General features: G+C 33.9%; 1 protein-coding gene across 3 annotated transcripts in view; it reads left to right on the top strand.

Annotated features, from left to right (window-relative positions):
• The window catches only part of LIN28B (lin-28 homolog B), a 115,905-nt gene that overhangs the window by 10,894 nt on the left and 87,519 nt on the right, over positions 1-17,492 (top strand). The window contains exons 1-2 of one of the 3 annotated variants that reach the window (XM_037158975.2): positions 4,600-4,664; positions 5,512-5,699. In XM_037158975.2, coding sequence (XP_037014870.2) covers positions 4,655-4,664; positions 5,512-5,699 — 198 coding nt within the window. In that variant the 5' untranslated portion in view covers positions 4,600-4,654. Of the gene's footprint in view, positions 1-4,599; positions 4,665-5,144; positions 5,176-5,511; positions 5,700-17,492 lie in introns of those variants that run through there. The other 2 variants (XM_053664921.1, XM_053664920.1) reach the window with 2 other exon arrangements.

Below are 17,492 nucleotides of genomic sequence, written 5' to 3'. Positions count from 1 at the left end.
AAATGGTGCTCCTAAAATAGTCTCTTTTCTGATTTAATTTTTGTTGCTCTAATTACTTTGCTGAAACAACTGATCCAAAAGAAGGAAATGTTTGCAAATCTTTGTTATTTTTTAAGTATGAAAGTAGTTTGGAAAATCTAAAATATATGCTAATCAGTTCCTGTATTTTCATAATTTAATTAAACCTGGGGAAATGTGTTAAGAAGATATTTAAGGAAAAAAATTTAAAGTGATTTACAAACGGTGTAAAGATTCTCAAATTGGAACAATTGTGTTAATCCAAAGCATTTTGTTTCTAGATAAGGAAATTAAATGAGAACGGAATTTTGCTTTTTTAAAACAAAAACAAAATGCCCCCGTATTCTCAAGTGCCTTTATTATAAGACCAAGACACCCAGCAGAGTACTCCTTTCATGTGATTCCGTATTGTAAGAATTTCAAGAAAGTTATTTGCCAAGTAGTTTGCTGAAACCGCAGTGGGGGGGATCGGGAACAGTTTTCCCGAGGTGCCGCTTTGGGGTTGGAAACTTCATTCAGGGAGGCCAGAGTGGGTTCCCTAAAATCCAGCCGCCCCCCATCCCTCCCCCTTTCCCTGAGGGGTGCTTTTTCTGACCCTCCGAAGGCGCACAGCGATGTTTTCGCGGCTGCCCTAAAGTGCCGGCGCCAGCGGTCTGAAGACCTCTCCATTTTAGGCAAGGCCTGGTGGGGGGAAGGGGGTAGTGGTCATTTTTTCCAGGTTCTCCCAATTCTTTCCCCCTTGACTTCACTTATCGTAGATTTCCAAGACTCTGACATCTCACAGATAAAGAGGTCAAATTATAAATGGTATGTCTGGAGATGCAGCAAAAGTAGTGGACCGCGCCAAGTGTTGTCTAACGTAGTGGTGAAGGAAAGGGTTTTTTCCTTTGTTTGGTTTTCTGGGGTGGGAGTGGTAGGGAGGACAAACGTAAAAATGCATTAATTAGTGAGAAATCACTAGCCGCCTTCGGAATGGCTCCACTTCTAGAGAGGAGGTGGTGATGTGCTGAATAAGGGAAAGGTGACTGGAGTAGGGAGAGGAAGTGCGGGGCTGGAGGTGGAGGGAAAGGGGAGATCCGCTGGCTGGGGGTCTCGGCGACCCTGGGGCTCGGACTGCGCGTGAAATTACAGGGCTGAGAAGGCAGCGCTGGGGCTGCAGACCCCGGCCTTATTTGCCAGGAGGAGAGCCCGGGTGGAGTCGCTGGCCGCAGTGGCTCAGCCCCTCCTCCTAGTTTTAAGAAGAACCAAAGCATTGTTTCTGCTTTGATAGAAGTCACTCATTGCTTATAGAAAAAGAAGGACGGTGGGCTCTGGCATCTCTTTCGGCTGCTTGCATTGTACTGTTGGAATTAAAAACAAATCGGCCGAGAGTCCGTGCACTTTGCTTCTTTTCATGGAGAAATCTTAGATTGTGATAACCAGTGGGCATATATGATCAGTTGTTTCCTTGATTTTTACCCCCAGTGCGTTAACGATCTTTGTAGCTACTTGAACTCATTTTATAGATATTTTGAAAGAACTATGATAAATTAACCTACTGAAATATTTGGCTTTCACAAGCATAAAACATGCGTTTTGAGTCAAGCACAGGTCTTTCTGGCACTAAAAACAAGTAGGAAATGAGAAAAAAATTAAAACCAGGAGACTTTGGGAAGGTGACAAATTGGAAAGCATTCTAGGAGATTCATAGGGCCATTTTATGTGAAAGAAGCACTCCGTGAGCTTAAAGAGATTATGTTCAGTTTTATAAAAGGGTTTTGGACTCAAAAGGTGGGGATTGGAGGACAGAAAAGATGAATCTACGTGAAAGACAGTGCCGTATCCCTAAAATGGTGATATTTTGTTTTTCATGTCTCCTTCCCTCACTTTTCTCCTCGATTTTCTTCCCTCCTCTTCCTTCTCTTGCCTTTTCTCCCCAGTTCTTTGACCTCCCCCCAGGTATGTGAATGCAGTTGCCTTAAATTCTTTGTGAATGAATGTTAGAGGATTGCTCAGAGTTCCCGGTTGGAAAAAGCCCTCTACACAACTTGAAAGGCTGATGTCCCCTCAGGAAATGAATGAGTCGATAACCTCTGACACCAGTGACCAGTCCAGTGAACCTTACCTTAATTCCACTAATACTGGAGGCCTCCAATCAGGCAAGACTGAATCTCATAACCATACCATTTTATGCAGTTCAGTTATGGCATTTCACAGCTTTAATCTGTGTTACAGGTTTGAATTTCATAAAATTCAACAATAAACAAGGAATCAGAATCTATCTGTATATTATTTCTGATTTTATTGTTAAACTATTTTGTAAGTAAAACAACTTACAGACAATATCATTCACTATAAATGTGTGTCACTGACAAAACTAAACTGGTCTGTGAATTTTATGACAGTTTTACACAAATAATAGCTTTCTCCTTCAATTTACATGAATACTTTCCTAGATTTTTCTGTTAACCACATGTTGAGGTTTAAAGTAATTCTTTCACTTAAAATATTTTAAGAAGTCACGTAACTTTAGTATTTTTCATTTTGTATTCTGTGAAAAGTTTAACATGGAATGCCATTGTTAATGTTACTTCATTATAGGTCAGTAATCAATTGATTTCTATTAAAATAATGCTTAGTAAATATTTTGTTAGCAAGTAATTTTTTTGAGAGGTTTGAGCTTGTGGGTACTCTTTCAAAATGATTTTGATTTTCAGTTTTTCTTTTCTCTCCAGCATGCTTATTCCCTCCAAACTAAATGAGAAAACTTTGCCCCCTTGCCTGAGAAACAACAAAATACAGACAAAAAAAATTTCTAAATTCATCAATTTTGTTTGAAGCCTTTTACCACAAGCAGCTGAAAGTAGCACATATTTATCTACATCCATTTATTTCAGATCTGAACCAAGTAGTATAAATTTATATTTAGTTGTTTAGTATGGGGAGAAGGTATACATAGGTGCTGTGTGTGGATGTTCAAAAGCTCTTGAATTCAGGATCCCTACATTTTAGTTTGTGTGCTAGTGTTAGGAGTGCTAAGAGTTAGTGTGGACCTGTTTGGAGACACCGGAGGGGATCGCGGGTTTGGTGGGGGAGGGTTCGCTCAACTCAGTAGCCCTGCCTAAGGGAAGTGGTATCTGTACAGTTTCCCAGTAAACTGCTTGTTTAAGAAAATGGGGGTGGGGTGGGGAGAGGAGTGGTGGTGCATTTATGTGTTCCCAAAACTGGTGATGTATTTTAAAGGAACTAAGGCATTTCTAGTTGATCTGTAATATTTAGTGTAGAATTCGATGAGGGTGGTGATATTGGCGTCTCTATCTAGTAGTCTGCAATCATTTGAACTGATCTGAAAGGTAAAGGGAAAGCATTTTAAAACAGGGTGGGTCAGGGACGGCGGTAGGAGCCTAATCCGTTAATAAATTTTCGTTTATTCTACTCTTCTACCCACTGGTAGTTGACTTTTAAAATGTAGGGGTCCAGTCGACATTATATGAATTCACCTTTTTCCCTCCCACTTGCTTCTCTTTCTTCACCCCTCCCCCCACCAGCGCCAGCTTTTTTCTCCCCCACCTCTTTCTCTGGCTCTGCAGCCGCCTCTGCTGGCGGCTCCTCTTCACCTCCCCTGCCCGGCGTACCCCTCCCCCTCCCTGCCCTACGTTGTCTTGCTCTTGGGGAACAATTGCCACTGATTGAGGTTCACTCTATGTTAGGCTGAAAAACTGGGCTGCTATTTAGGAAGTCATTAATCACATCTCCTCCCCCGGAAAAGAGGTGGTGGAGAAACCTGTGAAGTCCGGTTTCTTATCAACCTCTTCCAAAATGTTCCGAAATTATAATGCTAAATACAATTTGACTACATGAAGGTGATAGAGATTCTTTCCAGTAGGATTTATTTTAAATTTGAGAAATTTTAGGGTAGAATCAGGTAATCGTGTGCTTTCGTCTTACTGTAGGTGTATAACATTATCATTATCTAAACTTTCATGGAGATTTAATTAGGTTTAATTAGATATTCTGTAAATTATATATATTTTCCTCTTAAAACTGAATAAATATGACATTTGCGCCCAAAGCAGGTTTACTGCTATCGAGTAGATGAATTCTTACGGGAAAAAAACCATAACCTCAGTTGCTTTCTTTAAATAGCTTTTTTTCCCTAAATGAGATTATTTGGACTGGCTTGTGTGTAAGGCACCCGTGTGCACACTTATGACTGCCGTTTTTCTAAACGATTCACAAGAACCCTCCATTGTGTTTAAGTAAAAGCACAAAGTCAGCATTCTGATTTATCGTAAAGAAGCGTCCCAAATTGTCTTTAAGATAACATGTTTGAGTTTTTCGTGTTCATTCATAAATTATTTTGATGTCAGCCTAGATGAAATGGCGATTGGTTATCTCTTCCTCTTGCCGGCCCCTTAAGGATCCGAGGTGAAATTAGTAGCAAGAAAGCATGTAATTGACAAAGTCACGTGTGCTCAGGGAGCCAGAAACTGGAGAGAGAAGAGAAAAAAATCAAAAGAGGGAAAGCACATTAGACCATGCGAGCTAAATTTGTGATCGCACAAAATCAAGATGTTAGATTGATGCAGAAGATCACTCCGTTGCAAAGGGAAAGTTTTCATCTCACGAGTTTGGAGCAGAGAGCCCGTGGGGCAACATGGCCGAAGGTTAATTTTCTTTTCTATTGTTTTACTGTGATTTTCTCTCTTCCTTTCTCTTCCCCCTCCCCCTCTCCCACCCTTCTTTGCCGGTCCCCCCCTTCCTGGTTTTACCCCAATACTGGGCATTACCCGCACCCCCCATCGCACAAGGGGGCTTTCGGCAACCTATTGTTACAGATCTCCAAAAATGTTTTGTACCGCCCACACTGATTCACAACTTGAAAAGCTTTCAGGGGGCTATTGTTTGAATTGTTTGAGTGTGATTAAGCGCAGTTTCAGTTAGAGAACCCAAGAAAACTTTTATACACCTGCCCCCTCCCCCATCCCAACTTTAATCTAAAGTTATGGGGGGCGGGGAATGCACAGTGCAGACAACCCTGGGTTCGCTGCGGCATGTGCGTTAAAGTGGTTCTAACCTCCTTCGCGATTTCTTTCCTCCTCGTGCCTGCCAGAGAGAAGAGTTTTGAGGAAAAATTCTTTTTGTAAATGGGATCAGTGTTAAATCAGCAATATGCAAGTAAAGTATCTCATGCTGTACTGTAATGTGCGAGTGAAAATATGGAGTTAAATGAAAAGTACACGTGTATACGGAACCGTGGAAGTGGATGTGATCGATAGAACAGTGTGGCTCCCCTCCCCCTCTTTCCCTTTAACCCTTTCTATTTTAAATATTTTCTGTAGAAGAAAAGGACTCGACTGTTTAATCGCGTTTTAGTATTTCCTTCTCTCCCCGACTCCCCTACCCCCACTCCCACTCCCTCAGCTCTCAAGCAGTTTTTACCCCCTCTTCCCATGAACTGTATGGCAGTACAGACTAACTGACTTTTTTTTTTTTTTGTCCTTTTCTACTCAGGCGGGGCGAGCAAAGGTGGTGGAGAAGAGCCCGGGAAGCTGCCGGAACAGGCAGAGGAGGAATCCCAGGTTCTGCACGGAACTGGCCACTGTAAGTGGTTCAATGTGCGAATGGGATTCGGATTCATCTCCATGATAAACCGAGAGGGAAGCCCCTTGGATATTCCAGTCGATGTATTCGTACACCAAGTAAGCCAGACTTTTTCCGCCCTCTTCACTTTTTTCCATGTGGAGGAGTTGATCAGTAGTTTTGTCAATGACTGTAAAATAATGTGTCCTTAGGTATATTGAAAGACAGAAGTCTTTCTTATTTATAGTCAGGAGTTAAATCAGTTTTTAGGGTATGTGGGTGGGCCCCTTCCTGGGTATTTTTCTTAAATAGAAAATGAAAACTTTGAAATTTTACTGCTTTGGTGCTGGTTGGCGTTATTAGCAAGTTCCCTCCTTTCATTCCACAGCGAAATTGCAGTGGTGTAGCTTCCGGTGTTATCAGTTACAATGTATTCTGTCGCTGACGCCTAGTGAATGAGTAGATAAATGAATGAAGAAACGGTGATCGTTTTAGTTAAAAAAAAAAACGCAACACAACGGTTTGCTGTTAAATCTATAGATTCCTGTGTTTTAGCCATCTCTAGTCAGTAGCTTTCCCTGTTACTTCATCTCTGCCAGCCCAGTAGTCATTTGTAGATTTAAGTCAAAATAATTTGATTTTACAGTAAAATAAAGCAGAACTCTGTTGGCCTAGTATGGATTTGAAGAAATGCAAGAGTGGATGCTTAGTAATCAAACTTTTTAGAAATGTGCGTCCTGTAGGGCATACGTCCATGAATACTGTCTCTTTAAGAGACTGAACTCAAAAAAACATGTGGCCAGAGGCGGCTCTAGCTTGTATGTTTAAAATGTGCTAGTCTGCTACTTGGGGGTAAATTTCCACCATTGCTTATAGTGTGTTGTAATTTTTTAAGATGCTTAATACCAAACAGAATGTTATTGGTTCTCATTTTTAAAGTTTTACACAGAAATAAATTAATACTTCATCCCCTTTCAATCCACTCCTCTATTGCTTGATCTCTTTATAGTAAAAAAAGATATTTAGAGTTTGCAAGTTTGATCTTTTCATCAAAGAAGCTAAAGAACTATACATTCTCTGTAATTAACTCTGAGATAGAAGTAAAGGGATTTAAGAGTAAAGGGGTTTACTTTGTCCTGACATCTAAGTTAAAAAGAATTGAATGGCTATCAACGCTGCAGGTTGACTGACATGGATACATACAGGAAATACATAGCCTGTGTGAAAATTATGTCTTATATTTGATACGATGTTGCATGTTCCTGGTAATATTTACAACCTCCTTTTCCCCTAAGGAATATCATCTCCAAATTAACTATATAAACAATAGAAACATATGAAACCATTCTGTTTTGATCTGTTGTCCTGTGGTGCTTGGAAGCTTCCTGACCTTGCTGTGTGGTGTGTGTTTTCCTTTCCTAAAGGCCTGGCCATCATTATTGGCTGTTTATATGTGGAAGGATCAGTATAATCTGTGAATTGAAACAGTTTAAATATATAACTAGACATCGACAGACAGGCTACTGAATTTTATGCCTCCTACTTTATATTGCAAAATGAAGCCATATTTTCTCCTTTTTTTCTCCCTAGACTGAATGACTGAAATCATTGACAGATTCAGTCCTGTCAGGCTCTGGCTTTCCCCCCTTTGAACCTTCTTTGGGCTGTTAAATTGTCCTTTACGATCTCATAAATTTGTTTTATAGATGAATGAAAAAAATAGCTCTTTTCTCCTTTGATCACACCTTGTTATAATTTTGTTTTCTATTTTACCCTTAATATATTCAAATTTTAGACATCTTATTACTTAGTGTTTAAAACCACAAGATACTGCAAAATTAAGCTGTATAATGCTTATATGTTGATCATTCCTATATCTACTAAATTCAGAAATTATATTGCTGAAAAACTTTTATAGATAGCAGTTTCTAGTGTACAGTAATTGATTAAGACTTGCTTTAATCTTCTGTTACACATTATGTGTTTACTAAAGAACAATATTAAAATGACATGTGATAAAAATGCTCTTTAAATATGTGTATTTGTATTCTTCCTAGATACATTCTTAGGAAGAAGTATGTAAAAAGTCAATAAAACTTAAGTATTAGTATTTTGTGATGTAAAAAAACAGGCAGTGGTAATCTTTAACTTTAAAATTAGAAAGTGATATTTTAGGGGATTTTTTATGGTTACAGTATTTGTTTTTTTCAGTATATCTGTCTTTTTTTAGGGAAAAATCACTTAGGTATTATCACTCGCTTTATTTATTTATTTATTTGCTTCTTGACTTTGATACCTGAGTTTTTGTTATATTGGGGCTTAAGATAAATTATATGTAAATTATATGAGTGATTGTTTGGAAGGAGGCAGGAATCCTACTGATTTTAACCAAGCAACTACAAGTAACAGTCAGACGCTCATAAACAATGTGTGTAGGTATCATGTGAGCATCCTTTTTGCTTATACAATCAGGTTGCAGCTCAGGACAATTTTATAAATGCCTTATAAGTGTTCTTAATTATTTTTGGTACTATATTTACTGTCTGAGCACTTTTTAAAGCATATTAGGTTTTATGTATAATTATACATTAGATTTCCCCCCTCCATTATGTCTGTACTCTTTTGTTATAAAAACTGGGCATGGCTATTTAGGAATTTTATATGTTCTCCTGGACTAATATCTACCCATTATTTTAAATACATGGCATAAGTGTTTTCTGAGTATTCAGAAATATATGTGTCACTGGATTTTTTTAAGTATTCGGAAACATGTTTTTTATGGCATATAGTTGGGAAATAAAAATAAATTATTTTAGTTTCTTAAAAACAACATTTAAAAGTTTATGCCAAGTCACCCAGAATGTACTTTTTCTTTTGAAAATATTGATTGCAAAGAACTGTACCTCAAAACAAGTTCAGCTGATGGAAATTTATATGTATTTTTTAAAGTAGATATGTATATTGTTATATGAAACTATTTAAAATTTGTTGGCAATAAAAAATCAAACTTCTAGTTTTTCTAATGTCACCAGCTCATGAGAAAGAAATGCATGACTTAGGTGCTGTGCTTTACCTATCTTTAGACTGTTTGGTAAATGCAGTGAGATTCTGTTCTTTGAAGATAGTGTGTGACCAGTGGTGGTTTAAAATAACAGTCTCATTTGACCTGTGATTTAAATGATCTTATTTTTATGGACTCTTAATGAATATATATGTATTCTGAAACATGTCAATACTGAAACATTGATAGCGTTCAATAATGAATGTTTTATTTTTGCAAACTTAACAGAAATATAATTTGTTAATTTTGTCATAGTGCACAGTCTTAAAATATTTAATATTTGACAATTTTAATGATTAAGTTTGTCAGTGAGATAAATTTGTGGGAATTTCTTACCTAAGAATTCAGTGGGAAACATTTGTTTCAATTGCAGGACAGGTATACACGGTTAATACAGATTTGTAAGTCTAGGTTAGGTTCCTGCTAAGGTAATTTAATCAATTAGAATACAGTTATTTGTAAGTGCTAATAATACTCCTGTCAGTTTATTGTTACTAATAAATTTTTAAAAATTGTGCTCACAGTTAAATTGTGGGCTAACATGTTTAAATGACCTGGAAAGATCTCTGGCAACTTTCTGAAATATTATAAGGTTTCAATGGTACTTAAATATTTGATGGCATTTTAGATCAATTTCATGGTAATTAAATATGAGGTCTTTTCTGGAGAAGGGCATTATTCCTCAATAACTACCTGTTGATATTTGTTATCCTATAAGGTTTTCTTACATATATTTTGACAGTTATTTCCAGTCATTATCTCACCTCATAAGATGAAAGGGTCATTTGAAATTTATTTTGTTTAGGGGAGGAGTGGAATCCATTCTTCCTATTGCCTTCTCTTAAGCTTATTTGCATAGCAATATTTCTTCACTTGTTGGCTTATATTTGGAATTCTTGGATTTTTAACATACAGTACTTTTTTCACAATTTATGTAAGAATTTATTTCAAAGACAGAAAATTCATAATGATTGTAATTTAGCTACATTACTCAATAGACTTAAATGCATTTTTACTAATTAGGTTTTTGAACTCTTCATTTATCTTTATAGTACTGATGTTTTCTCTTTATGCTCTGTATTTCAGACTTGTAGTTTGATCTTTATGGAGGCTACAAATGTCCATATTATGAAAATTTTTATATATTTTATGTTCCTTCTTATTACTTTGCTTAGAAAACATCTCGAAGAGTAATGGAAATAGAAGAGATAATAATTATTGTAACTGAGATCAATTTAACGCATTTTATTGATAGTATAAGATATGAATATATTTGAAGATGACATATATGAAAGTTTTAAGTATTACACATACTTCAGTTGACATATCATAAAGTTCATATCAATATTTTAACATTAATTACACAATTTATGGAGACATTTAAAGATTTACTTAAGTTTATTCAAGTTTAAGGACTTTTCATAGTATCTCATCACTAATTTATTAGCTATATCTAATTTTGTCATAAACATTAGATATACACTTAATGTATATCTAATGAAAACATTTTCACATGCACAGTAGATGTGATTATTATTATTTAAACAAAGAAAAATCTTAGAAACTTTAAAATATAATCATATAATAGTTAAAGTTTATTTGTTAGTAAATTATACATTTTAATATTTTGAAAATAGTTCTTAAACCTACCAAGAATCCCTAATGAAATACCTTAAATTTAATCACACTTACAGGCATTTAAATAAAAGTTTTATACAACTTTGTTTTATAAAAGAGACTAGATGCCTTCCATCTGATTTTCAAATGCTGGTCTATTTACCCTTTTTGTGTACTTCTAAATAGATGTTGTTATTCTCACTCAATTTAAACATTAAATGGGAATTGGGTGCATATTTAAGACAGCCTTCCTCCTCCTGAAGATTATTGATATAACTCTTAAATACTTTCCTCTTTTTTATTTTTCAATATTTTTTATTCTTATGAGATCATTCACAGTAAATGAAGGCAATTCGGCGTAACATTTCTAAGGTTAAAGATGTATCTTTGGCTCATTTCAGAGTTCCTGTGTTTCATAAGGAGTTAAAAACTCTGTAACCTGCACTTAGTATGGTAGATTGAAAAGTGTGTCCTTCACTGTAAATTTTGTTACTTTGGTGTAGCATGGAACCCTTATTATATGAATGTGGTTGGATTCTTCTTGTTGATTAATTATGTAAAATTGAGGATAGTTTTGTGTGTTTTAACTGAGTAGTTCTTTTCATAGTGTGATTGATATAAAAGTTACTAGTTGAAAATACGGGGTATTGCATTTTTATTTCTGAAGGTATAACCTAAACAAAGTGATATTTGTAATTAATTAAACTGAAAATTTAGACTTGATATGTAGTTAAATGTGAAATAAGTTATTTTATTCCTCATACTTTGAGGTATTTCTGAATAAGTTTTAAGTGGTTAGGAGTTAGCTTGTTCAATATATAGTTGCTATAGGTTATAGCATTGTTAATGAGAAACTTAAATGATTTTTATCTTTCTCTAAAATAATTTGATTACTGTAACATCTTCTAATATCAGAAGAGTTGATAACAATAACATATTCAAGAAAATAAATTACAAAACAGTGGGATACATTTAGAAATGATCTTTTTAGTGAGCTGTCAAACAATACATCATGATTAATCTTATCTTTTATCTAGCAACAAATAGAAGATAATCTGATGATTGCTCCTCCACTTCAACCCTCAATATCTAAGTAATTTGGAAATGACATCTAAAATAAGATTTATAAATAACTGATAGATTTAGTCTATTTCTTTCTACAATCAGTTGTAAATAGGAGTAATCATACCTCACTTTTAAGTTTGTTGTAAAGATGTTACACAAACTGCCTAGCAAGTATGTGTTGGATAAATGAACTAAAATGTAAACTAGTCTTTGTCACAATAAAATCATGTTATCTTCAATATATTCATCATCAGAAATTAATTGGTATCTTTTATGTGCTCTCCTTAGAAAGAGCAAAATATGTTATATACTATTAATAGCTTAATTTCTATTTTGGTGAACTACAAAACTTTTTATTATGATTGTATGGTATTTGATATTGTTTAATGTATCAGAATATAAAATGAGGCTTAGAGATATTTTTAATAGTTTGCTGTACCATAAGATTTTACCTGTGTATTCAGGTGTACATGTCCAGTTTGTTTATTTTTCAGTATAAGTTAAGGAAATATTGTTTTAAATAGACCTGCTATGATAATTTAATGTCTATTCCTGAATTAATAATTAATTAATCCTAGTGAAATAATATATAATGGCATAGGATCTGGTCAAATAGATCAATATTCAAATCCTAGTTTATTATATGTCTGGAGGGGAAATAAGTTACTTTGTCGGTGTCTCAGCATGCTATATATGAAGGGACAAAAATGTTTCAAAGAGGGTTATTATGAGGATTAAATGTTATTACACACATAAAGCCTTCAACACAGAGCTTGGAAGATAGTAAAGGCACACTCATGTTGGACATAGTTGTTACAAAGCAGAGGTGGTGTGGTGGAGTGAAGAAAACAAAGATTGGAAATGAAGATTTGGGTTGGCTCTGGGGCTTGCTTGGTTCCTTACTATTGGCTGTTCACTTCCTCAGAATTTCACTGTGCTTATGGGTAAAATCTTGTCAATAATATTTTTCCTCCCTATTTTTACAGGTTAGGATATGGATCAATTGATGTAATATACATAAAAATAACTTTGAAATTATAATAACCCTGGGTTTTAGTTTTAATTTTATTTGGGGTGCTATATTTTTATTAATACTTTTATCATGTAAAAGTCATTGTCAGAATTTTTAAAAGGTACTAAATAAGCCCATGTCATTTATTTTCTTTTTTGCCTTAGCTTTATTGAGATATATTGATATATCTCAATATATATCTCAATATATAATCAAGATATAATGTTGAGATATATTAGTATAAAATTCACAAAACTTAAGTATTCAGTTAGGTGAGTTTGACATATTGTATAGCTATTACCATAATCATGATATAGAACATTAAGTCATCCCAGAAAGTTCTCATTTGTAGTCAGCTTTAAAGAGAAGAGGCTCAGTTGTCCTATACGATTATTGGTGTGATATATTACTGGTTAACTGACCTGGTTCCTTTGAACTTTGTCTTGTTAGATATAGGCTACAATCTAGTACCCTTTATCAAATGCAATTCACATTTATTTTCATGTGTTTTGCTGGTTTCTATTTAGTTACTTCTGCTTGGAAATCATCTTTACATGAGTAGTTTCTGTGTTTGTGAAAGTGAGATTAATTAGTATGGGTTTCACTAATCTTCAGTCTTAATTTCATTTATCCTTATGTTGCTCTCCATAGAGTATAAACTCACTGCTTACCTAAAGGGAGGATTTCAGTTTGCTTGTTTGTTTATTTCATCACTAGATGTTATGCTTACTGATTTTAGAGAGAGGGAAAGGTGGGAACAGAGAGAGAGAGAGAAAGAGAGAGAGAAACACTGATCAGTTGCCTCCCATATAAACATCTAGTTAGAGACTGAACCTGCAATCTAGGGGTATGCCCTCACCTGTAATCAAACCCAAGACTTTTCAGTCTACCAGGACGACTCTGACCAACTAAGCCACACCAGCCAGGGCAGATTTCGTTGTATTGATATTTATGTTTCTTTGGGGAAATATAATGACTTTCTGTCTTAAATAAATTTTTGTATAAACATTCTTAGAGGTATAAATCAACAAGATGGTTTATTGTCATATAAAAGTATTACCTTTTTATTTATTCAACTCCTTTTTATGAATCACATACTAAGTGTAAAATGTTATATGATAGATTTAAGAGTTCTGTTCTCCAGTTTGCTATATATTTCTGTTTTGTTCCTTATAGCAAACTTTTTAATAAAAATTTTCCAATTTTCATTCTTTTCACACAGGGTATAAAAGTACATTTTTCCCATGTACTATTTATTTCTTTTGAGAAAGTCTAATTATATAACCTCTATACATTTAGTTTGGGGATAACTATGAACTTTTTTAATGTTTTTAAAATTTGAGCTAAATATAGTGATTTCTCATCAGTCTTAACATAGTTTTCAGATTCTGTGCATAGAAACTATTATTACCAGTGCTTAGAATCATATCTTTTATTGTGTTATTAGTAAAATACTTAATTTTTACCAGCTGCTTTAACCTTTTGTTATGAGTCCACTTTTAAAAATCAAAACCCACTTATATTTATTACTTTTGTCAACCTTAAAGTTGGCCTCTATTTCAAAATCTTGTACGTTTAATTTGATGATAATTGTAATATTTCTGTTCAGTTTTATTGTGCTGTATTATTTAAAGACTATGTCAAATTTAAAATTACATTTATTTTGCCCATGTTTGTTCATGATTATTTCTTTCCTTAAGCTTTGCAAGCAATTCCCTAGGCCGTTACTGATATGGTCTCAGACATTAGAATGCCAGAAATTATTTTAACAGTTTTTCATTCAAAGGAATTATTTTTATCCTTAGTTGAGTCTGTAACAGAAGGCTGATAACACTCACAATATGTATCTCATAAATGCTTAATATATTATTGATGTCTTTTAAAGCTTGGAATGAATTCTATCTACTTTTTCCTGAAGGTTTGATTTTAATAATACATAATTTTCCTTACAGTATGGAGACACTGTGCTTGGAAACTAATTCCACTTTTTAACAACTCCTCTAAATAGATTAAATGATATTAGAGACACACACCTAACACAATTCAGTATGTTATATTTAAAAAGATAAATGAACAAATCTTTCTTAAATTTTACCAAGAAAAATAGCTTCCCTCTTTAGGATTGGTTAAACTATGAACCAGAAATTTAATCACAGTATTGACTTCATTTTATTTTTAGCTCTCCCAATTCAAATTTTTAGTTCGATGCTAAATCTAAGGACAGTTGGATTTGCATGTTTGCCCCTTTCACTGTTTCTTCCCCCATGCCATTGAGGATATTTGAATGGTGAGGAATTTGCGCCCTTTGGCTCAGGTTGCAGACCCACTTGATCAAGCCAGAGAAGCTGAGGTCAGAACTATTCATTGCTTATCTTTTCCTTGGGCCACTTGTAAATCCTGCCTTTCTGCTCTGGGAAAAAAAAACAAAACTCTTTATATTAGGTTTATATGTAATGAAGCCTGGAGTATTAAAAAAATGGTACTTGATTATGACTTCATATGGGTTAATTTCACTATTTTTAGATGTTTTTCATTGCATTGAGCTTATTTGATGTGTACAATTTTATTTCACTATATGTTATTTCATTAGATATTGTAAAAGAATCCTGTTAGTAATGAAAATATCTCAGATTGAGATTTTACATCTTTGAGATGCGGTGGTTACTTTAAGTAAATTGAATTAGTTAATTTGAATCAGGTCTATAAAAAAACCACAAAGTATTTTGTTTTGATGTGCTTAATTTCCAACATTTATGCTGACACTAAAAACTTGTCTGAATCAATTATAGCACAAGTTTACGAATTGTATCAATAATGGTATAAAGAGTTTAAATATAAACCCAGGTTTAAACAAACACAAAACACTTTGTTCTTATCGCAGCATCCTTTAAAAGTATACAGCTCCAGCTCTGGTTCAGGACCTCAGGACCACCCATCACCCTGGTCATTGGATACTATTTATTCAAGAAGCTTGTGAAGTGTCTGTGTGCCAGTGGGGGGATGGTGTGTGTATCTGTGTAGGATATCATAGTTAGGTGATTTTACCCCAACAAAAGCAGTAACATTGCTTATGAACTGAATTGTGGCCTAGTAGCATTTTCTAGTTCTAAAATCTAACTTCAATTAAATAGTTGTTACTTTTTGTAAGCACTGGTTGCAGTTTTCACATTTCTGATGCTTTCAGAAAACTAAAGTGGACCCCCATTAAGATTAACCTCAATCCATTACAGCTTTTGGCTTGCAGGCCCCACCCATTGGCCTTGGATAGCTAATACCGAGCTTTTGTTTCTTCCTGTAGAAAGGAAAGAAAACTGTTCTTTCTCTTTCATTGTGTTAGTCACGTGACTTCCCTTTTAGTTACAGATAGTGCTGAAATGAATCTCAAAATGAATAAGCTATCGAAGTTTTATTTTTATATGAAATATTTATTGAAATCTGCCTCAATTCATGCTTTTTTATGCATTAAAATAATTTGTTTTGAACCACTATGCCTTATTTTACATCCATACTGTTGTTTTTATAGGAAGCCAACAAAAGGTTACTTAAATAGGTTCTTTAAATAATACTGATCTTTTTATCTACATCACGAGAGTTTCTGAGTGTACTTATTTTTCTATCAGTTATCTTTTAGCATCATTCGAGGTTTCTGAATCACAGCTTATTTCTCAGAACTCTCAGTGTAAAGAAAGTAGGGGTAGAGGTTGGGATGATTTTAGCAAGAAAAATTGCTGGTAGGGAGAAAAGAAAAATGTTTTATAAAACTGCATACAAATATGGGAAGGAATTAATTGAATATATATGTCTTCTGCTCTTTTGTGTCACCTTTCTGTAATAAGCAGTGTAGCTAGTTACAAGGAAAAAACTGGTCTCCAGCTCTTAGTATATTTATATCAGACTAATAGTTTGTTATGATATTAGATACCATGAGGATAAATGATATTTAGTCCTAATTTGGTGATGTAAACATAATATAATTTACTGTCACATATTTAATCTTTAAACTTACTATACTTTTCGTTAGCTGTTTTTCTGAACATTTGAATTTTCTTTTAATTAACAGTATACCTATCCCCATATAATAAGTGAAATATTTGAAACAACAGTAGTTTTAAAAGACGTACTTTCTCAGTGATTTTTCTGTTTTTAGGAGGCACATTTTCATGCAAATACGTTTAAAAGACTTCTAAGAATAATACTACTTTTAAATTTAGTATGCATTTTTTTAGGGGAGAGCGTCAATACAGTATGCATTTTTATTTAAAATACTATATTTCAATAAAATGTCCCGGACAGCATAAAAAAGCTTTGTTCCTTACATTTCCATAGTCTTATAGATCTTAAAGGGCAATGATATTTAATCCTATGATTTTGCTTGTATCAATCCAAAATGGCTTGGTTAATTTGATTTGTAAATATAAAAATACTTATTGAGATATATAGAAAAGCTACTTAAGTTTCTGCTAATAACAGTGGGTTATCAGCTTTTCAATAATTAGGATTTGGTGATGAAACTTGTAATATAGTGGTTCATGTTTTCATTGACATTAAAATTTATAGTGAGTGATTTACTTTACATGTGCTTTACAGTTGAACATATCACCTTCAGTTTCATTAATGAATTAACTTAAATATTTAATTGACATTTTATTTAATGTTTATTTTTGTCACTAAAATTTTGCTCTGGGGAAAGGTTTAGGATACTAAACCTTTGAAATATGTGATACTCCATTTACCATTTGGACAGCAAGGTATTTAGTAATGACAATTATTGTTGAAATAATCCATTTAGAATCTTAGTGTTATTGTAAGTTTAAAATAAAAAGATTAAGAAACATAAACCTAATTTTTACAAATTGGTACCAGGTGTTTTTATGTATCACATCATTTTTCCTGTAAGAAAATTTGATATTAAAAATGAAGAGTTGAGATTTTTTCTTTTATAACTCTTCCTGCAAAGGATTTCTTTAATTTACATGCATAAAAGTAGTTTTTAAAATGAATTTATATGGCTTTAAGTATCTTCACATTTAGTCAAACATACAAGCCTCATTTGTGGGAGTAACACCATTTGGGATATTGCTACTTGTTTTCATGTGATTTATTTGTACGTATATAGTTAATGAATGGTTTGTTTTCTGGGTTTTCTTTCTCCTAAAA

The sequence above is a fragment of the Artibeus jamaicensis genome, unplaced genomic scaffold, assembly GCF_021234435.1.
Source record: "Artibeus jamaicensis isolate MK-2021 breed Jamaican fruit bat unplaced genomic scaffold, CSHL_Jam_final contig_387, whole genome shotgun sequence".
NCBI classification, from domain to species: Eukaryota; Metazoa; Chordata; class Mammalia; order Chiroptera; family Phyllostomidae; genus Artibeus; species Artibeus jamaicensis.
The sequence above is the reverse complement of the archived record's forward strand: the minus strand, read 5'-3'. Positions and strand labels throughout refer to the sequence as shown.